Below are 22,237 nucleotides of genomic sequence, written 5' to 3'. Positions count from 1 at the left end.
CGGGGAGGGCATTCCACAAAGTGGGGGCTGTTACTGATAACGCTCTGGCTCTAGTGCTGGTCAATTGAGCTTCTTTCAGTCCAGGGATCTTAAGGAGATTTTGAGACCCTGAACATAGTGCTCTCTGGGGTACGTATGGGAAAAGGCGGTCCCGAAGGTAGACAGTTCCCAGGCCATATAGGGCTTTAAAGGTTAAAAAACAGAGGGAGTTTGGAGCGCATCCGCTCAGGCAATATGACCAGATTGGGGTAGATTTTCAGAGCAGTTACCTTAAGGGTGTATCCCTTTGTCTTTCCAGGACATGAGTGGAGAAGAAGTGTAATAAAACGAATAGGAAAGAATACAGATAGATCCAAGAGGGCAGTCGTGTTGGTCTGAAGCAGTTGAACAAAGCAGGTGTCAAGTGGCACCTTTAAGACCAACTTCGTTTTATTCCGAACGTAAGCTTTCTAATGGCAAACTAGAATGATGTTTATAATGTATAGATTGATGTTGAGGAGTAAATTAGGCGGACTACGACTAGGAAATACATGTCCTTTTGTGATTTACCTAGACTCGCATAAACACCAATTGGAAAGAAACTTTTATTATCAAAGATTTCAGGTTTTCACGGCTGGTAACATCATTAGGGTTTGTAGAGTCTTTCGGGCTCAAGTGCCGTGTTCTACTGGAGAAAGTTTTTCTTCCAGACGTTTCGTTCTCAGCTGTGGAGAACATCCTCAGTGGCGTTGCAGCCGGAGCAGGCGCTCTGACCTTCTTGGCTGCTGTGCATTGAGATTATTACCTTTTATGGCTATTCAGACCAAATAGCCTTCTAAATTGCCACTCTGTTCCACCATGCGATCCCAGCCGGTTTGGCCTCTTAATCAACAAACGGCATGTATTTTAGCCCACTATACCCGATCCCCTCATCTGATGAAGTGTGTTTTTAGCACACAAACGCTTACGTTCCGAATAAAACTTCGTTGGTCTTAAAGGTGCAGAAAGAATACAGAGTCTCATTGCTTCATTCCCTTTCCAGTGAAGCTATGCAACAGCTCCTTAATTTAACTATGGGAGGGCCATTGGGAGGCTAGATGCAGTTAAATTTGGGGAGTGTTGGAAGATGTTCCTAGAAGAGAAGATGGAATTCATGGAGAAAAAAAGATATCTAACACTTTGCGGACTGCCTATCTCTTGAACTGGCAGGCAGAGATAGGGTTGCCAATCCCCAGGTGGGGGCAGGGGATCCCTCGGTTTGGAGGCCCTCCCCCCGCTTCAGGGTCATCAGAAAGCGGGGAGAGGGGAGGGAAATGTCTGCTGGGAACTCTATTATTCCCTATGGAGATTTATTCCCATAGAAAATAATGGAGAATTGATCTGCGGGTATCTGGGGCTCTGGGGGGGCTGTTTTTTGAGGTAGAGGCACCAAATCAGTACAGCATCTAGTGCCTCTCGCCAAAATATTCCCCATGTTTCAAAACGATTGGACCAGGGGGTCCAATTCTATGAGCCGCAAAAGAAGGTGCCCCTATCCTTCATTATTTCCTATGGAAGGAAGGCATTGAAAAAGGTGTGTCGTCCCTTTAAATGTTATGGCCAGAACTCCCTTTGGAGTTCAATTATGCTTGTCACAGCCTTGATCTTGGCTCCACCCCAATGCCTCCTGGCTCCACCCCCCAAAGTCCCCTGGCTCCACCCCCAAAGTCTCCTGGCTCGACCCCCAAAGTCTCCAGATATTTCTTAAATTGGACTTGGCAGCCCTCGGCACAGCATCTCTCACCATTTGACTGGGTCACATTGTAGTACACTGGATGCTTCTGCCCACTCTTGTCTCCTGCTTCCCAAACCAGTTTGGATTGTTTCAGTGTGTGTCTATTATATGTACACTCTGCTCTTCTCTCACAGAATGGAGACAACATCTGTGGCCTAAATGCACAACTTGTATTTTCCTCTTGCCATTTCTTCTTGACTGTTTCCACTGTTTATCTCTGGCTTTTCACTCCTCTTCCCCTCTTTCATCTTTCCCCCTTTCCTTTGTTTTCCAACTTATTTTATTCTACCTGATGTGTTTTCTAATTACAGTTTCCGGAGGTGTAGCTGCTTCGGTACCTTTATGAGCAGCCTGAATATAGATATGGTGGCCCTAACTGGGCAGAAAAGTAGCACATAAATCTTGTGAAATAAATAAATTAATGTAGTAAGTGAAGCTTTCTCTTGTGCCATGACATATACAGGGCCTTTTTTTTTTTTTTAGTAGGAACGCACAGGAATGCAGTTCTGGCTGGCTGGCCAGAACTCCCTTTGGAGTTCAATTATGCTTGTTACAGCCTTGATCTTGGCTCCACCCCAGTGCTTCCTGGCTCCACCCCCAAAGTCTCCTGGACCCACCCCAAAGTCCCCAAATATTTCTTAAATTGGACTTGGCAGCCCTAGGCACAGTATCTCTCACCATTTGACTGGTGAGAGATGCAAATATGCAAATGAGTTCCTGCTGGGCTTTGCCTACAAAAATAGTCCTGGTTGTATAGGGACAGGAGCAGGGTTTTTTTGTTTTACCTGCTGTCTCTATAGCAGTGATCTATTTTGCCAGCTCTGATGAATCACCCCTTCCCAAGGAGTTCTGTTGTTAGGCTTTCATTATAGCAAATTTAGCCAGTTTGGTTAGTGGTTAAGTGTGCAGACTCTTATCTGGGAGAACTGGGTTTGATTCCCCACTCCTCCACTTACAGCTGCTGGAATGGCCTTGGGTCAGCCATAGCTCTCTTAGGAGTTGTCCTTGAAAGGGCAGCTTCTGGGAGAGTCCTCTCAGTCCCACCCACCTCACAGGGTGTCTGTTGTGGGGGGAGAAGATATAGGAGATTGTAAGCCGCTCCGAGTCTCTGATTCAGAGAGAAGGGCGGGGTATAAATCTGCAGACTTCTTCTTCTTCTAGCTGCTGTTGTTTTTTTCAAGGAAGTATATTTAGTGGTGGGAAAAGGGTTGAATTCATGGGAGTCTTCTAGATTGCAGCAGGCTTCCATCTTATCCTGAGTTTCGTGGCACCCTGTCATTACAGCCAATGGTGAAAGTCCCTACCAGTATGGCTAACGTCCAGGACACCAACTTTAAAAGTTTATTGTGTTGTATTGTATTTTTTAAAAAAATTCTGCCCATGTTGTTGGTATGGGACATCTGAGGGGAATAAAGTAATAATTTCTCAAAATGTATCGGGAACATTTTTTTTTAAGTAGCATGGTTTGCAGGGACTCAGGAACTTGAACTGTTTGGTACTGGTACCTGCTTACATGAAATACCCATTGTGGCAAAGGTAGTCTTTAGGGAGATGAATGAAAATACAATTTGCGTTGATTTAAGTTTGTATTAAAAAGGAAGAAGCAGTGAATTTGGAGAAGTCAGCTTATATAATGAGGAGTCTGCTGGATCCAATAGCCCACAAACAATAGTAATCCTAATTTACAAATCTCCCTTTATCTAATAACCGGAAACATACAGGAGAAATATAGGGGCAGAATTTAAAAATACCTGTTAGCACGGGGGCCAGGCCTCCTTGTGGAGATATAGAGAGAAGACTCTCTGTTTTGCTTTAACTCTGCAGTGGCCCTTTAATACCTGGATCTCGCTGCAGTTTCCTGTTCTTTTTTCTCAGTGTCTTTTCCAAGTTGCCTCCAGCAGAGCTCCGTGCTCCTTTTTACATCACTGCTGCCCTTCCCATGTCCTTCGGCTGTGATGAGAGCAGCAGCACCATTCCTGCCTGCACAAGCTGTTCTTAATGAAAGGCAGAGCCAAGGGCGAGACCACAGCCTCCCTGGGATAGAGATGCAAGCAGACAGGGAATGGAGGAAGCAGACAAAGGAGAGGGCGGTAAAGGGGCAGAGTCTAGGAATGGGATCCGAGTCAGCTTTTCAAAGCTAGAGCTAAGCAATATGAGCTTGTTGCCCAGTGAGCATTTCTGACTGCACACTGGGGCACTTCTGCCGGGAAGGCCACCTACATTTCTCTGCTGTCTTTGCCTTTTCAGGGACAGCCTGATTTGTTATTTGATCCTGCAGAAGCATTTGGTCATTGGCTCACACTGCAGTGTCCTGAGCTCTGCAAGGAGATGGAGCCAAGGCAGGAGGAGATGCTGATGAAGAACCAGGGATGGAACCCAGAAAGAAGGGAACAGAAGCAGTCTGGGAGGGAAGGTACACCCTCAGGGGAAAACAGTTTCCAGGAAGGAGGTGATAGATTAGGACGAGGGGACACTCCAAGCCAAGAAACTGCAGAGGCCACAATACGACCGCCAAATAGTTTTGAAGGAGAAGGTCCTCCTGAGGATGACGCTCCAAAAGAACAAGGCCTGAGGCCCTCCTTAGATTACTCAGGTTTAGACAAAGATGGAAGTCTCAGTTCCCAAGGAGATGAAATGGTAATATTAAAAAGAGCTACGAAGGAGAAGGAGATGTCAGCTGCTGGAGAGAGGAGGAGGTGTGAGGATTCCCTGATGGAGGAGCTCTCTGAGATGGTGCAGCGTGTGGTGAAGGAAAGCAGCTGGTGGGAGAGGCATGGCATTGATGACGCTATTATCACCGCGAACTTTCTCATCCTCCCAGTAGGTAAGCAGAATGCCTACGATGTTTGGGTACTCTGTAGAGTGTGACTGTCTGGTTTTCTCACTCTGCATTAATAGGGAAATCAACAATTAATGGGAAAAATCTGTTGTTAGGCCTTCTGGTTTATTGATCTTGAACGCTGTGTGGGATTATATATTTGATTACCAGATACTAAGCCAACAAAGGACTGGCTATTACATTTTGCTTTTCATTGCCCTTAATACTGAGAGATGGGCTAGATGGACCCTTGGTCTGACCTTGGCATGGCAATTATTCTTGGGTTTGCAATGTCGATTAGTACAGGCAACAATTTCCCTTGGGTGGAATGGCCAGTGTGGATTACAGTACTGATAACCAGGATGCTGGGGTTCTTACAGGCTTGTAGGAACAGAAGTCTCTGAGGATAATCAGCCATAATGAGTGTGTGGCACTGCATTGAGCAACAGTATTCACAGGCAAACATTGCAATGGTTTAGAAAAAACAGCATTGCCATTAAAAGCATGTGTGTTTGCTGGAGCATCTAGATCCAAATTATTTATTTTACAAAATTTAGACACTGCCCCCAGGTGAGTTTTGCTTAAGATAGGGATGATCAGCTCCTGTATTTTAGGGAGCAAATCTGTTCCGTAGACAGTTGTTCAGTATATTGGGCTGCAAGATCTGATTGTCTCATGGATGGTCAGGCATTATAATTATAATTATTATTATTATTACAATAAAGTCAGTGCTGTCCTGTAGTAAATAAACTTCATGCTCCACGGCAGTGTCATTCATGGGAACATGAAGTAATGAACGTGCTGCCCCAAAATTTTCTTCAAGTGGCAGATTGTCACTGTGATCTTTGCCTTCCATGCGTGTGCATGAAACAGCATCGCAGTCTAACGTCATTGGGTGTCTCATGCTATACAAAACCAAGGTGTGATATCAAAGCACAAAACATACCTCTCACAACTTTTGGAAAACAATTTTATTTTCTTCACAAATTAAATGGTGGGTTAGATTTTATCGCTCTTTGATTAAAAATTTGATTGGGATTCATACATTAAATTCATGGTCATATCTCCCCACTGGGTGATCTTAGGCTGCAATAAAAAGTATTTAAACTGTGGAACATCCATCTGTGGAATTAAAGATGTTATTGTGTGTTACATTTCATTAAATCCTTTGAGATGTGGGGTAGGAGAACTCGTTCTTCATCTGTGATGCAGCAGATAGTTCAACATATATATATGGCAGATGTTGCAATTGTAAATATTGCCACTCAACAAGTCATATCTAGACTGCAGCTGAGAACAAGTTTCATGTCAATTCCCCCCATTCGTTATAACATTCGTTCAATATAAAACATGACATTTATTTATAAAAATTTTAAGCTGCTATTCTACCCAGAGTCCCCAAGGCAGTGAATACTAAAAAAACACTTAAAAACATGTATAAATATATTAAAACAATTAAAGCAGAACACACAAACACACACACGAATGGGAGGAAGTGTCAGTGAAAATCAGTGGGAGAATACCAGACAAAACAAAAAAGTCTTTACTCACTGGTGGAAGACAATGGTGGAAAGGAACAGACTGTGCCATGGCTGAGAAGGCCCTTTCATGGGTTGCCACCCATCTAACCTCAAGCAGGGGCATCTGAAGCAGGGCCTCCAAAGATAACTATAGAGGCTGGGTAGGTTCATATGGGTTAGGTGGTCTCCTCCTGTTTCATGCCCCTTTCCTGGCACTGGCAGCTAATAATGTGGGGCAGAGCTGGAGTAATTCACAACATGAGGGCAGCGCATCAAGAACCAGAAACCACAAGGAAGAGACCCCAAATGGCAACGACTGCATATATCTTGTCATCTCATTTAGCAAGTTCCTTAGGGATTCTCATCAAGTCAGTGTAAAAAAAAAAATCGACAGCTTATTTCAAACATTAAAGTTTTATTAGATTCCAAAGTGTAGGCACAACCTAGCTCCACAGCATTCTTATTCTGTTTGAGTTCAGTCTGTCGTCTAGCTTTGAACTGAACCCAAATAAACCTGAGGGCCTGATTAGTAGAATAGAAAAATATAGTTCTGCATCCACTGTGTTGATTGTTCTTGGTGGTATAGGGAAAAAAAAATAAGGGTTGTGAAGAAAAAGATAAAGTCCTAAAGTTTCCTCTCCTTTCCTAGGGTTCTTGCTTCTGCGTTCATACAGTGTTTTTTCTTTCCTGTTGGGCATCGTTGTCCTCGGTGTGGCACATCACACAATATCTGTGAAGGGGAGCCACCTGGCCAGCCACAATTCTCTGGTGGAGTCCAAGTCATGGCGGAAAGTATTAGGCATATTCTTCATGGAGGTGCGTTTTCAGTAACTCCTATTTGTGATACAGGAAAGCTCTTCCAATCTCTCTGAATTTCCTTTTCCCACCTTTTAACTTTGTCTCTTTAAGCTATAAATAGTCCCAGGATGAAAAACAATTATCTGTACTCATTAGGGTTTGTAGAATCTTTCAGGATCAAGTGCCGTGTTCTACTGGAGAAAGTTTTCCTTCCAGACATTTCGTTCTCAGCTGCGGAGAACATCCTCAGTGACGTTGCAGCCGGAGCAGGCGCTCTGACCTTCTTGGCTGCTGTGCATTGAGAGCGGTCAGAGTGCCTGCTCCGGCTGCAACGCCACTGAGGATGTTCTCCGCAGTTGAGAACGAAACGTCTGGAAGGAAAACTTTCTCCAGCAGAACACGGCACTTGAGCCCGAAAGATTCTACAAACCCTAATGATGTTACCAGCCGTGAAAACCTGAAATCTTTGATAATTATCTGTACCTTTTCTTCCAATTATCCAAGTTTCCACTGGTCTTGCAAAGCTTTAAATGTTTAGCAATGTCCAAGAAGGTTAGGATCCTGTCGAGTTTATGTCAAATAAATGACTCTGAGAACTTCTGCAGACGATGAATATGCAACTCTTCCCTGAGACCCCTCAAAGCCTCAAAGAAGCCCCCCCCCCCGGGACTCCCTTTTAGCCAAGGTAAATCTCATCAAAGTTTCCTGTGCATATATTTTGGACTAATCTCTAACTGAGAAAAGTAGGCAGTAGGCATTAATTTGCCTTCCACTACCCCGAACAGAAGTTCCAGCCTGCTCCCAATGTGAGAAGCAGTTCAGCTCGGCATTTTCCTCCCCCGGAAGTCCCAGTAACTCCTATTTGTGATACAGGAAATGAGTGAGACTGCATTTCGTTATGCATAGGACCCAACTGGCTTGTGTAAAACATACATTTTGCAAACCCTACCCCACATGATGGAAAACATTTTGCTGCGTGGAAAGCCATTGCCCCAAATTCCCAAATTATTATACAGCCCATCCCAAAAATCTTGCCAGGGTTTTTGCAATGGGATTGTAGTAAAGGATGATGCTAGAATATGTTATAGAAGAAATAACAGAGAAACAACTGTGTTCTAAGACTCTAAAGAATCTCTGTGTGTGTGTGTGTGCTTGTATATTTGTATACTCGGGTCATTTCGTAGCAGGAGCTCCTTTGCATATTAGGCCACACCCCCTGATGTAGCCAATCCTCCAAGAGCTTACAGGGCTCCTTTTTGGAAGCTCTTGGAGGATTAGCTACAACAGGGGTGTGTGGCCTAATATGCAAAGGAGCTCCTGCTATGAAATGACCTCTGAGTATATTCATAGCCAAAACTCATAACACATACCAACGTAGCTTTAATCGCTCATTGGCTTCATACAAAAGTCCTACTGGTAACTAAAATAGTAATTTACAAAGACACCTCCTAATTTAAACGTACAAAGTTGAAAGTGAAAGTCTCAGCAATGCTGTGTAAGAAGTTTGTAAAGCGGAGGGTCTGTTCCAGAACAAAGGTATGCAAATCTTAATGATGATGAAGACTTCAACGCGGCTTCCAGATAAAGTCCAACATTTCAAGGTCGATCCCTTCTTCAGGAAATGAATTCAGAAAAAAGTCTCACTCATCGAGGTCTGGGCGTCACAATTCCAACTGGCATAGCTCTTAGTATCTTAAATTTGGGTAACACCTTTCCTTGCTTCAAGCTTGGCTGTGTATATATGAACACACCCACACACACACACATTGAGATTCTTTAGCATCTTAGAACACAGTTGTTTCTCTGTTATTTCTTTTGCCAGTTTGTGTTCTCCTTCTGTTCTGTTTTATTATAGGGTTCATTGTAGTGCATAAGATCTACCATTTGCAGTTCCTATAAATACTATGCAATCACAATACAGAGACCAAATCTTCCCGCCTTCACTAATGCTTTAATTACTGTTTTCCTGTGCTTCAATAATATGTCTCTTAGTTCTGGCTTTACTGATTTTTATGGTGTGCTTTTATCATGCTTGTCTTAACTGTCAGTCGCTGTGGTGGCCTGATAGGACAGAAAGACAGGGAGGAGATTTGTAACCAAATAAATAATGCCATGCCTTCTGTTTGGATCCTGTTTGGTGTAGTGGTTAAGTGTGCGGACTCTTATCTGGGAGAACCGGGTTTGATTCCCCACTCCTCCACTTGCACCTGCTGGAATGGCCTTGGGTCAGCCATAGCCCTGGCAGAGGTTGTCCTTGAAAGGGCAGCTGCTGGGAGAGCCCTCTCCAGCCCCACCCACCTCACAGGGTGTCTGTTGTGGGGGAAGAAGGGAAAGGAGATTGTGAGCCGCTCTGAGACTCTTCGGAGTGGAGGGCGGGATATAAATCCAATATCTTCATCTACCTCACAGGGTGTCTGTTGTGGGGGAGGAAGGGAAAGGAGATTGTGAGCCGCTCTGAGACTCTTCGGAGTGGAGGGCAGGATATAAATCCAATATCTTCATCTACCTCACAGGGTGTCTGTTGTGGGGGAGGAAGGGAAAGGAGATTGTGAGCCGCTCTGAGACTCTTCGGAGTGGCGGGCGGGATATAAATCCAATATCTTCTTCATCTTCTTCTTCTTCTTCTTCTTCTAAAGTTGGACATCTCTGATTCTTGTGGATATAAGCAAGCTCCCTGAATCTGATTTCAGAAATAGTTTGGAAAGTCTTGCTAATCTTCCTGGATATCTGCACTAAATTAAAGCTGGTATTTCAGATGTCAGAAATAAATTGGGGATATCTGAAATATAACCTTTGTCAACAGGACAATCCTACTGTAGTCTCCATGTCACAGACCAGGCTCTGCCTGATCCTCTCTCTCTCTCTCTCCCCCTCCCTCCCTTTCTTTCTACCTTCCTTCCTCTGCTAGCGCACATAGATAGATGAAGGATGCCACAGAATTCCGTGGACAAAAAAGAGGTTTCAGTGTTAGAGCTAGGGTTGCCAATCCCCAGGTGGGAGCAGGGGATCCCCCGGTTTGGAGACCCTCCGCCTGCTTCAGGGTCATCAGAAAGCGGGGGAGGGGAGGGAAATGTCTGCTGGGAACTCTAATATTCCCTATGGAGATTTATTCCCATAGAAAATAATGGAGAATTGATCTGCGGGTATCTGGGGCTCTGGGGGGGCTATTTTTTGGGGTAGAGGCACCAAATTTTCAGTATAGTATCTAGTGCCTCTCCACAAAATACCCTCCAAGTTTCAAAAAGATTGCACCAGTGGGTCCAATTCTATGAGCCCCCAAAGAAGGTGCCCCTATCCTTCATTATTTCCTATGAAAGGAGGACATTGAAAAGGTGTGCCATCCCTTTCAATGTGATGGCCAGAACTCCCTTTGGAGTTCAATGATGCTTGTCACAGCCTTGATCTTGGCTCCACCCCTAATGTCTCCTGGCTCCACCCCCAAAGTCCCCAGATATTTCTTGAATTGGACTTGGCAACCCTAGTTAGAGCAGTCAAATAGAAAACCGCTGAAGGAACAATTTATATCAGAGGTGTCGAACTCATTTGTTATGAGGGCCGTATCTTCCATAAAAGAGACTTTGTTGGCCTGGGCCATATCAGGTTAGGCTGAGCCATGTTGGGCCAGGCCATGTGTGTACCTATTTAAGATTATGTAGCAGAGATATACATTTTATAAAGAACAGAAACACAATTTTTTTTAAAACTTAAAACATGCTTAAAACGTTAGCACTAATTGGTCTTAAAGTTGCTTTCTTTGTATTTCTCCCATGGAACCCAGGGAACTGTGCAAAGAAAGCTCTGGCTCTTTTCTTCCTTCCCCAGGGACTTGGGGGGGGGGTGGAGTCAATAGAAGGAAGAGAGGCTTGGCTCAGTAGATCTTCTGTGCGATTGAGAGAGCCTGGCAAAGCAAGCTATTCCTCCCCAAGGGAAGAGTCTCAGCCAATGGAAAAAATAGAGGTTTTGTTCTGCAGCTTCTGTGCAATTGAGCAAGACTTGCAAAGCAAGCTGTTATGCAGAAGGAAGCAAAATAAAGAAAGAAGGAAGCAGATGACAGGCAATCGCTCAGAGCGCTGATAGCAGCCTTCCAGAGGCCTAATTTGGCCCCTGAACTGCTTGTTTGACACCCCTGATTTACATACTCAAGCAATTATGTATTTTACAATTTCAACCAGTGTATACAAATTCAACAAAACTTTTCTCTTTCTTCCCTCCAAAAAATAAAGTCTATAACACGGTCAATAATGTGTCCTGAAATTCTTTCCTTTGAAGAACCCATTGATTCTGTTGTATAGCTATGAACCTTGTGTTTGTATGAGAAGTTGTTGAAATTAGGTTCCAATTTAACAGCCTGATAACTGAAGAAGACCAGAATTGAAACATCTTGGAATGTAGATGGGGCATCTTATGAAGGCTGCAAAGATTTCTTGATTCCTCTTTCAGAAAGAATTTCAGGATATATTACTGACTGTGTTATGGGCTTTATTTTGGGGAGGGAAGAAAGAGAAAAGTGATGTTGAATTTGTATACACTGGTTCAAATTGTAAAATATATACAGCAATTGCTTGCATATATAAATTGTTCCTTCAGCGGTTTTCTACTTGACACAATTCCATGCAGCCTTGCCGAGAGGAGCAGCTAAACAGTAGGGCAGTGTCCCTCAGTGACAGGGAAGATTACTTTACACCCATCCAGGTTCAGAGATTTGCTCTTCCTTCTGTCACATGACTGTGGTGACAAATGACTTCTGGCCATGGTCTTGCAGCTCCACGGGCCCATGTTTTTTCCTGGGGTTAGGGTTGCCAGCTCCGGGTTGGGAAATATCTGGAGACTTTGTGGGCGGAGCCTGAGGATGGTGGCGTTTGGGGAGCGGAGAGACTTCGAGGGGGGTATAATGCCAGAGTCTGCCTTCCAAAGTGGCAATTTTCTCCAGGTAAACTGATCTCCATTGTAATTTCGGTAGATCTCTAGCCACCACCTGGCAAGTGGCAACCCTAGTTGCCAGGCCTCCACCCCAAAAAAACCAAACAAACCCCAGGAGCTATGCAAGTGGGACATGGCAACTTCTGACATCACTTATAGGCAAAGACAATCATATGCTCTTAAGCAAAGATTAAAGCTGAGTATTTTGCAATCTGTTGAGTTATGTGTGGATGCAATACTAAGGCATTTAATTAGCATCAGACTGATTTTGTTCAGGGCTTATCAGAAAATAACTTCCCTGTGCACACTGGTATGAAATGTTTGTTTGCACAAACCTTCATTTCAGGCTCGCAGGACAATTTGGAGCCGATAAAATGGATGAGGAAAGGGTTAGGCATCTCTTCCTGTTGCCGCTCCGCTCCCAGGGCTAAAAGGACTGAGGCTATGGTTACTCATTTTGGGCAGGAGCTCATAGGACTGAAGCTCCAGAAGCTCCAGATTTTAAGAACATAAGAACATAAGAACATAAGAGAAGCCATGTTAGATCAGGCCAATGGCCCATCCAGTCCAACATTCTGTGTCACACGGTGACCAAATATATATATACACACACACATACACACTGTGGCTAATAGCCACTGATGGACCTCTGCTCCATATTTTTATCTAACCCCTTCTTGAAGGTGGCTATGCTTGTGGACGCCACCACCTCCTGTGGCAGTGAATTCCACATGTTAATCACCCTTTGGGTGAAGAAGTACTTCCTTTTATCCGTTTTAACCTGTCTGCTCAGCAATTTCATCGAATGCCCACGAGTTCTTGTATTGTGAGAAAGGGAGAAAAGTACTTCTTTCTCTACTTTCTCCATCCCATGCATTATCTTGTAAACTTCTATCATGTCACCCCTCAGTCGACGTTTCTCCAAGCTAAAGAGCCCTAAGCGTTTCAACCTTTCTTCATAGGGAAGGTGTTCCAGCCCTTTAATCATTTTAGTTGCCCTTTTCTGAACTTTCTCCAATGCTATAATATCCTTTTTGAGGTGCGGCGACCAGAACTGCACACAGTAATCCAAATGAGACCTCACCATCGATTTATACAGAGGCATTATGATACTGGCTGATTTGTTTTCAATTCCCTTCCTAATAATTTTATTGTGCTTTTTCTTTCTTACCCCCCCCCCCCAAAAAAACCCTTGCTTTTGGGCTCCATTGTTCAACCTCCCTGAGAAATGGGAACCAAAACATATCAAGCAGACAGATGGGAATCTTCTTCATGCCACTGTGGCCACAAAGGAGAAGGTCATTTAAAAAGTATGATGGGAGTAAGGTTTTATTAGGACAATTCTAATTCAAGACGCCTTTTAGGGGAGATGCTGAGCGGATATAATGTAGTACCCCTTCCAGTGATGTCGGGGGGTGGGGCATATGCAAATGAGTTATGCAAATGAGTTGTGCTAATAAGCTCTGACACCTCTTTTCCTATGGAATGACCCCTGCGCGTGTAAAGCACTTTTTGACCTTTAATCACTACAAACTGACAAACCTTCTCCCTGGATACGTTATTGAGATTTTCAGGGGACGGTTGTTAAAATACGCACATTAACATAGTCCCATTTGGATCTGCTGTGGCTTAAACAAATTGAGGATTTACAGCCTAAGGTCATTGCTCTAAAACTACCCTCATAAGCAGTCTCATTTATTTAAGTTGAATTTACTCCCAAGTAAGCATGCGTAGGGTCATTGTAGTGGGGAAAGTATTGTGAGGAAGAAAACAGGAAGACTTTAAAAAGAGGCTTGCCGTGCTGCCTGTGAACGCATTTTGAGGGTTTTTAAAATGTACGTATGGTTGTAGCATTTCAGCAAATTGCATGTTAGTCTATACTACAAGCACTGGCTGGCCACTCTATCACTGCCAGTTTGGTGTAGTGGTGAAGTGTGCGGACTCTTATCTGGGAGAAGCGGGTTTGATTCCCCACTCCTCCACTTGCACCTGCTGGAATGGCCTCGGGTCAGCCATAGCTCTGGCAGAGGTTGTCCTTGAAAGGGCAGCTGCTGGGAGAGCCCTCTCCAGCCCCACCCACCTCACAGGGTGTCTGTTGTGGGGGGAGAACTGGGTTTGATTTCCCACTTGCACCTGCTGAAATGGCCTCGGGTCAGCCATAGCTCTGGCAGAGGTTGTCCTTGAAAGGGCAGCTGCTGTGAGAGCCCTCACCAGCCCCACCCACCTCACAGGGTGTCTGCTGTGGGGGAGGAAGGTAAAGGAGATTGTGAGCCGCTCTGAGACTCTTCGGAGTGGAGGGCGGGATATAAATCCAATATCTTCTTCTTCTCTTCCTTCTTATCCTTCCTCCTGTTGGAAAATCCAGTGCTCGGCAGCTGACTTCTTGAGAGGGAAGAAGATTGTGCCACTTGCATCTCAGGCTGAGAGTAGCTTTCTTTCCCTGGAGAGGCTGGCACCAAGGCAACAAGTGCAAACACTTGCCTGTGGGACACTCACCTTCCCAGCAGTGGTGGCGGCAGGGTGACAGGAAAGCAAGCAGGGAAAGAACTTGGCTGCAGGGTGGTTCCTTCCTCTGCTTGCTTGCCCCTTCGTTCACTTTCCTGCTTCCTTCTTTACCTGATGCTTAGGGTTGCCAAGTCCAATTTAAGAAATATCTGGGGACTGGGGGTGGAGCCAGGAGTCTTTGGGGGTGGAGCCAGGAGACATTGGGGGCGGAGCCGAGAGCAAGGGTGTGACAAGCATAATTGAACTCCAAAGGGAGTTCTGGCCATCACATTTAAAGGGACTGCACAAATTTTTAAATGCCTTCCTTCCATAGGAAATAATGAAGGATAGGGGCACCTTCTTTTGGGGCTCATAGAATTGGACCCTCTGGTCCAATCTTTTTGAAACTTGGGAGGTATTTTGGGGAGAGGCACTAGATGCTGTACTGAAAATTTGGTGCCTCTATCTCAAAAAACAGCCCCCCCCCAGAGCCCCCGATACCCGCGGATCAATTCCCCATCATTCCCTATGGGAATCGTTCATGGAGGTGCATGATGGCTCTGGGGGCGGGGCCTCCCCCTCCGGCCAGCTGGCTGGGGGAGGGGGGAAGCCTGTAAAACCAGGGGATCCCCCGCTGGGACCTGGGGATTGGGAAGCCTACAGCTGCTACTGGGAAAGAAGTGTTCTGCATCCTAGAGCCTGCAATAGAAGAGACCTTTTCTAATAACGGGGTGGGGGTGGGGCACAAGGATGAGATTGGCCAGTGACTGGAGGAGACACCGACATTAGATTCATTGATGCGCTACACAGCCATAAGGTCACATGTATGCTACGGTAGCAAGAGAGCTCAGAGAATATTCAGAACGCTTTTTTTTTTTTAATCACTGTCTGTGCGCACGCTACTATTTTCAGTTTTGTGAATCCTCCATCTACATTCTGTATGCACGTGCTGACAGTGTCCCTTTCCCAAAACCTTCTCTGTTCCAGGTTTGCTCAGCATTCACGGCAGAACAGGGGTCCTACAACCATGTGAAGCTGCACCACGGCTACACAAATGTCATTGGTCTGGGGGATTCTAGTACGTGGAAGCTTCCTTTCCTGAACCGTTATGTCTACATGTTCATTGCACCCATAGCAGTACCTGTTCTCACTCCTTTAGTGGCAATTGGTATGTTGCTTTCCTCTATTGGTGTTTTGCAAATCAGCTAGACCCTAGGTAATGCTAAGAACCTAAATGCAGAATACTCTCATTCAATTCGTTTCTCATTAATTCATTACAACTATTTTCTATCATCATTCGCTGTGCGAACCGGGTTTTTTTTTATTATTTGATGTGGAAGAATGAGAAAGACCCTAAAGGTTATCTAATCCATCCAAATATCCGCCCCAAGGCAAGATTCATCCTCCCAGCGGCGTCACTAGGGCGGGGCCAAGGGGGCCATCGGCCCTCCCCCAGAGCATTCTCATTGGCCCCAGACACTGACCCATGACCCCCCCCAACAGGAAGGGGCTGGCCCTGGGACTAGAACGCTGCTGCTGTGTGTGGGCTGGCCGGGATTCTGAAACCGGGGCCGCGCTGCCGCCGGCTCAGCTAAAAGCGTGTGGGTGAGTGGGGGAAACTTAAATGCTGCAAAACTGGTATCTTGGATTACGGGGGCTGGTCATGTGACCAGAGGGTGGATGAGGGAGGGGCCATGTGAAGTGGGCGGGGTTGTGTGCGGAGGGGGTGACGCAGCCCTCCAAAAAGGGGTGATGCCCAATGTGGGGGGGGTGACTTGAATCAGTTACACCCCAGGGTGCAACCCACCCTAGTGACGCCTCTGCATCCTCCCACCAAGCCCTTCCCAAATCAACCTACTGTGTGCAAAAAGCAAACAAAAGTGCCCGCACAGAATAGCTTCAGATCTCTGAAGTAAGCAAATCAATCCATAGCACTAGATGAGGGGAAATGCACTTGGGACTGGTAGCCAATCTGATTTGTGGGTAAATTTTCCTGAAATTAAATATGAGGATCTGTCGGGACTTGTGCAAACCAAAACCTGGAATTGCATCCTACCCAAGGTAGTTTTCTTGCAAAATAACTTAATGCTATCCAACATCGGTATCTCCTGATTTTCAAGCAAAAAAAAAAATTAATGGCCATTTTGTATTAGAGTAGTATCCACAGCTGTCTTTAGTTTTTAGATTAACAGCACGATTCTTTGTTCTGTTTTAAAATAAATTCTTATTGATTATTTAGCTAATAGACATTAGGATCTGTGAGTAGAATAACAATCAATGACCAAGATAATCTGGCAACATACAAAACCCCCTGACATTTGCCATAAAAGAAGCGTTCCGCTTTCTCGGTCAATGAAAAGTATTTCAAAATGTTGACCGTTTTCGCACACAGCTCACCTCGCAGTCACAATCCTGTTCCCTCCGCAGCGTCTGGTCGGATTTCCCACCATCTGCGCCGAAGTTACAGGAAGTGCCGCAGCTTTTGCGTAGCAAACGTAAACCGCTAAAACCCAGTTTACGTTTGCTACGCAAAAGCCGCGGCACTTCCTGTAACTCCGGCGCAGATGGTGGGAAATCCGACAGACTCTGCGGAGGGAACAGGATTGTGACTGCGAGGTGAGCTGTGTGCGAAAAAGGTTGTTATCTTCTAAGGTAGCAGTTTTCATATTCTGGGTTAGCAATCTCAGGTGGGTCACAATACCCTGCGGAGCCACCATTTTTGTTGCATTTTGGCAAAAACTGAAGCTAGTGGCGTGCATGCATAGATAGCAAGGGTACCAAATTTCCTGCTCCTCGCACAAGGCAGAAGAACAGGAGAGCGGTGAGGCCACTGAGTAGTAGTATTGATCTGACCCATAGCTTTTCCCTCACATGTTACACTTTATGGTGTGTGGCTTGTGTTTCTCTCCCCAACTCTCTTGGCCTACTGTCCTCAGTCCTGACCGTAACTCTGCCCCTATTGTTTCCATAGGCTTACTTAAAGAAGTTGGATTAAAAACAGCCATCCGGACTGTTTGCTGCATCTTTCTTGGCCTATACTCCCATTACTGGCTCCTGCTCAATATCTCAGAGTTCCAGTCTGCGTGGTCTGCTCTCAGCTGTATGCTGCTCACTCGATCTTTACTCGCCCATCCTTACATCCATGTTAACATCTTCCAGGTAAGGCTGTAAAAGGGTTCTTCCTGTTTCCAGCACAAGCTGGAAATATCGATTAGCTGCTGTGAATAGTATGGATTGGCCGGTCTTTGGGGCAACTATAAAGCCACTTTCCATCCCTATATTCCAGGGCTGTTTTTAAGGGTGGTTTTTTTTAAAAAAAAAAATAGATTGGCTTTGAAAAAGCAACAATAAAGGCATTGAATAATAATTTAAATGGATAAACAAGCCAGATGCTTAAAAATATTTTTAAGGGGGGCAGGAAGCAACACATGGGTAGCGTGCTCCTCACCAGGGCACTTGGTGATATATCAGCATAGGGCTGATCCTTCAGGTAAACAGTGAATAATTGGTGTATTTCTTCCAAAGGTACTAGCCTGTTCTTTTTGTGTGGATCACTATTTCCTCTTTAAAGAGTATGGTCAGTATCAACAAAGGATTTGGGGAAATGGGCAGACATTATTCATTTCCTACTTTCTCCTTGACTGTCATTCTTCCAGTCGGAAATTTTGGCTCTATGACTTTGAAGCAAAGATCCAAAAAGAGCAACTTTGTTGTGTGTTTTCTCTCTCTTTTCTTGCAGCATATTGGCCTCTCAATGTTCGCCCCTGATAAGAAACCAAAACGGATTCACATGATGAGCTGCGGCGTTCTGAACTTGCCTCGAAATGCACTGTTGGACTGGTCCTTCGGCCACTCACTCATCAGCTGCCACGTGGAGCATCACCTCTTCCCAACACTTTCTGATAACATGTGCCTGAAGGTATGATGCTGAGTAGTGATGAAAGGAAAACGAGAGGGGGGCATTCATGTACACTCAGGGGGAAGGGTACATAATTAACAATCATGCCAAAAAAACCATATTCCTAGAGTTGGAAAGTACTATAGTTTTGGAGCTGGGACTGCTTCCAGAGAAATACAGAGGATTTGACCAAAGCCACAGGTATTACCCCCCCCCACCCCACCCCATGGCCAGCTGTCAAGTCCTGTTGTCTGAAATGTAGCTCATCCACTTGTGCCTCTGCAGTTAGCACACACCAAGCCGGGCTTGAATGGATCGGGGGGGGGGGGGAGTGTGTGACCAAAATGGTAGTAAATATTAGTAATTATCAAAGATTTCAGGTTTTCACGGCTGGTAACATCATTAGGGTTTGTAGAATCTTTCGGGATCAAGTGCCATATTCTACTGGAGAAAGTTTTCCTTCCAGACGTTTCGTTCTCAGCTGCGGAGAACATCCTCAGTGGCGTTGCAGCCGGAGCAGGCGCTCTGACCTTCTTGGCTGCTGTGCATTGAGTGGGGCCAGGGCTGCTGGAGAGCTGCTATTTCTAGGCTGGAGGGGGTGTGATGAAAGGGCAATTGGTTTGTGGATGTGCCCATTGTTTGGTGGGGCTTCCTGGAAGGGTAGTCCTTATCACTACCCTTCCAGGAAGCCCCACCAAAAATGGGCACATCCACAAACCACATCCACAAACCAATTGCCCTTTCATCACACCCCCTCCAGCCTAGAAATAGCAGCTCTCCAGCAGCCCTGGCCCCACTCAATGCACAGCAGCCAAGAAGGTCAGAGCGCCTACTCCGGCTGCAACGCCACTGAGGATGTTCTCTGCAGCTGAGAACGAAACGTCTGGAAGGAAAACTTTCTCCAGTAGAACACGGCACTTGATCCCGAAAGATTCTACAAACCCTAATAATATTAGTAATTACATGCCACAATATGCTAACGTTGCATTTCCTTTTTTAGATCAAGCCAATTGTTTCTCAGTACTTGAAAGAAAAAAACCTGCCTTATAATGAGGATTCTTATCTATCCCGCTTGACGTTGTTCCTGAACAAATATGAGGAACTGATGGTCCATGCACCACCTATTACAGAACTTGTTGGAATACAGTGACGGCACCTTTGGGGTGCCAAGCAAGGATAGCCGCAAGGCAAGAACGTTTGTTCTTAGGATCAAGGAATTTAGAACCCAATTTAGGACTTAATCAAGGGATTAAGGAGAAAACCAGCATGTATTGAAAAACCTTCCAGTTGATCAAACCAGAAGCAATGCAACACTAAGGAACTCCAGCTACTACATGATGGTTGGAATGGCAAATTGGTAGCTCCAATACTATAGCATCAAGAGAGAAATATTCAACAGCTTCTATTTCTTTGCTGCTCTGTTTTAACGTTGCACCTCAACACACTTAATGTGTTCCTTCCGCTATTTTGAAACCGCGGGGAGGGAATTATAAGGGCTGTTTCATATGTTTTGTTTTTTGCCAAGATAATTTCCAGATAGGAAAATACTTGTCTCGTGTAAAATATTTAAGAACTATACGGGGGGGGGGGGGTGGTGGCTTTTATTTCCTCCATGCAATAGAAAGGTAGGTTACGGCTTACCGATCTGAGAATCTATAATGGAGAAAGAAAACGGCATCGCTCTCATGCTACAGGGATATATGCACATAGAAGTTATTTCTGCGAGAGAAAAAAGCAGCAAATGATCAGGCTCTCACTGAATCCTGTGTGCACAGTATAACTCAGGGATTTCTTGACAAGTTACGCTAGATCATATCAGTAAGTTATGCCTGAGACCGCTGCGGATGGTTTCTTTTTCTGACGAATGCGCTTCGATCTTTCCCATGTAGAAAATTTTGCCTTCCTGCAAAAGTTAAATATAAAAGTCACATAAGGCCAGGGACGTATAGTCTCCGTTAATTGTAGATTATTAGACCAGCACTGCAAAGGAAGTCTAAGACGAGGACTGCTGCTTGTGTGGAACTTGTTATGGAGCTGTATAGGGGTTGGAAGAGTGGAGAATAACAACGGCTCATCCCATGTAGCAGGCTGAATAGCCTGATCTTGCCAGAGGATAGAGGCTAAGCAGGGTTAGTACTTGGATAGGAGACTGCCAAGGAAAACTGGGGTTGCTATGCAAAGCAAGGCAATGGCAAACGGCCTGTGCACACCTCTTGCCTTGAAAACCTTCATGGTCCCTGGCATTGCCATGAGGTGACTGGCATAGGGAGAGCTGGAAGGGAGGATGACTGAAGGACAGAAGAGTACACTGGGGCGATACAATGAAAGTGTCGGTAGCCTAGGATCTGGGAGAGCCGGCTTTGAATCCTCATTCCACCCTGGAAGCTTGCTCACTCTCAGTCTAACCTACCTCGAAGAGGTTTTTGTAAGGATCAGATGGCAAAGGGGAGATGGCAGTTAAACCGCTCTGCTTCCCCAGCGGGGAGAAATAAAGTTAATAATGGGGTATGAATAAAGTTAATAATTTAAATAAATATTAAGGAACTGCGGAGGACAGCTCTTCAGGGAAGGGGCGTAATAAGAACATAAGAGAAGCCATGTTGGATCAGGCCAATGGCCCTTCCAGTCCAACACTCTGTGCCACACAGTGGCCAGAATTTTTATACACACACACACACACACACACACACTGTGGCTAATAGCCACTGATGGACCTCTGCTCCATATTTTTATCTAAACCCCTCTTGAAGGTGGCCATGCTTGTGGCCGCCACCACCTCCTGTGGCAGTGAATTCCACATGTTAATCACCCTTTGGGTGAAGAAGTACTTCCTTTTATCCGTTTTAACCTGTCTGCTCAGCAATTTCATCGAATGCCCACGAGTTCTTGTATTGTGAGAAAGGGAGAAAAGTACTTCTTTCTCTACTTTCTCCATCCCATGCATTATCTTGTAAACCTCTATCATGTCACCCCGCATTCGACGTTTCTCCAAGCTAAAGAGTCCCAAGCGTTTCAACCTTTCTTCATAGGGAAAGTGTTCCAGCCCTTTAATCATTCTAGTTGCCCTTTTCTGGACTTTCTCCAATGCTATAATATCCTTTTTGAGGTGCGGAAACCAGAACTGCACACAGTACTCCAAATGAGACCGCACCATCGATTTATACAGGGGCATTATGATACTGGCTGATTTGTTTTCAATTCCCTACCTAATAATTCCCAGCATGGCGTTGGGCTTTTTTATTGCAAACGCACACTGTCTTGACATTTTCAGTGAGTTATCTACCATGACCCCAAGATCTCTCTCTTGGTCAGTCTCTGTTAGTTCACACCCCATCAACTTGTATTGGTAGCTGGGGTTCTTGGCCCCAATGTGCATTACTTTGCACTTGGCCACACTGAACTGCATCTGCCACGTTGACGCCCACTCACCCAGCCTCAACAGGTCCCTTTGGAGTTCCTCACAATCCTTGCTGGTTCTTTTGCTGTCCAAGCAATCCCTGGACATAGCAGAAATGATGATGATGATACGTTAGTTCCAGGTGAATTGAAGGACTTGCTACTACATGGCTTACCCCATCTCTGCTATGATGGTCGCTTCTTGCCCTCTCTCAGAGCTGTTACAGCTGCAGACTGCAAACTCCTAGGGGCAGGGTCCTGTTTGCCATTCACAGTGGTTAGCAGCAATACTCCCTCTAAGCTGTGGAGTCCTGTGAGCAAAAATTCTACTACTGGCATTAAAAGTTGTGAGCTACTGTGGGGGGGAGAGACATTACAATGCTGTTCTGTAATCATTATTGCTCAGCTAACCTTCTCCGACGGAACAGCCTTTGACTGAAATTCTGCAACAGGAGAACAGTCCATCAGGCTATTGCATATGTCTGATCCAAGAGGGCTCTTCTTATGTTTTTATGGCATTAGATGGTTATCTTAACTGACAAGGCAGATTCACGTGCAAAAAGATAGTCACTGGCATGTCCAGGCCCCAGTTTGTTCAGGCTTGTGGAGGCTAAAATCAGTACATTAAATTGAGCCTGGAAATAAAGTGG

The 22,237-nt window shown here is 45.2% G+C and overlaps 2 protein-coding genes across 3 annotated transcripts in view; one reads left to right on the top strand and one right to left on the bottom strand.

Moving 5' to 3' along the window:
* Positions 1-3,617: 3,617 nt before the first annotated feature.
* On the top strand, positions 3,618-19,737 carry FADS6 (fatty acid desaturase 6). Its single transcript, XM_060251933.1, has 6 exons — positions 3,618-4,577; positions 6,741-6,907; positions 15,281-15,461; positions 17,265-17,452; positions 18,033-18,212; positions 19,192-19,737. Exons 1-6 carry the CDS (start codon positions 4,082-4,084, stop codon positions 19,339-19,341), a joined length of 1,362 nt encoding a protein of 453 aa, XP_060107916.1. The 5' UTR covers positions 3,618-4,081; the 3' UTR covers positions 19,342-19,737.
* TMEM104 (transmembrane protein 104) overlaps positions 10,998-22,237 on the bottom strand; it is a 495,754-nt gene continuing 484,514 nt past the window's right edge. For both annotated transcript variants that reach the window (XR_009556101.1, XR_009556102.1), the window contains exon 10: positions 10,998-11,015. The gene's annotated coding sequence lies outside the window, so the exon portion shown is untranslated. The remainder of the gene's footprint in view (positions 11,016-22,237) is intronic.

This window comes from Heteronotia binoei, chromosome 13 (assembly GCF_032191835.1).
Source record: "Heteronotia binoei isolate CCM8104 ecotype False Entrance Well chromosome 13, APGP_CSIRO_Hbin_v1, whole genome shotgun sequence".
Lineage (NCBI taxonomy): Eukaryota > Metazoa > Chordata > Lepidosauria > Squamata > Gekkonidae > Heteronotia > Heteronotia binoei.
Note: the sequence above shows the minus strand (reverse complement) of the source record. Positions and strands in the feature narration are given on the sequence as shown.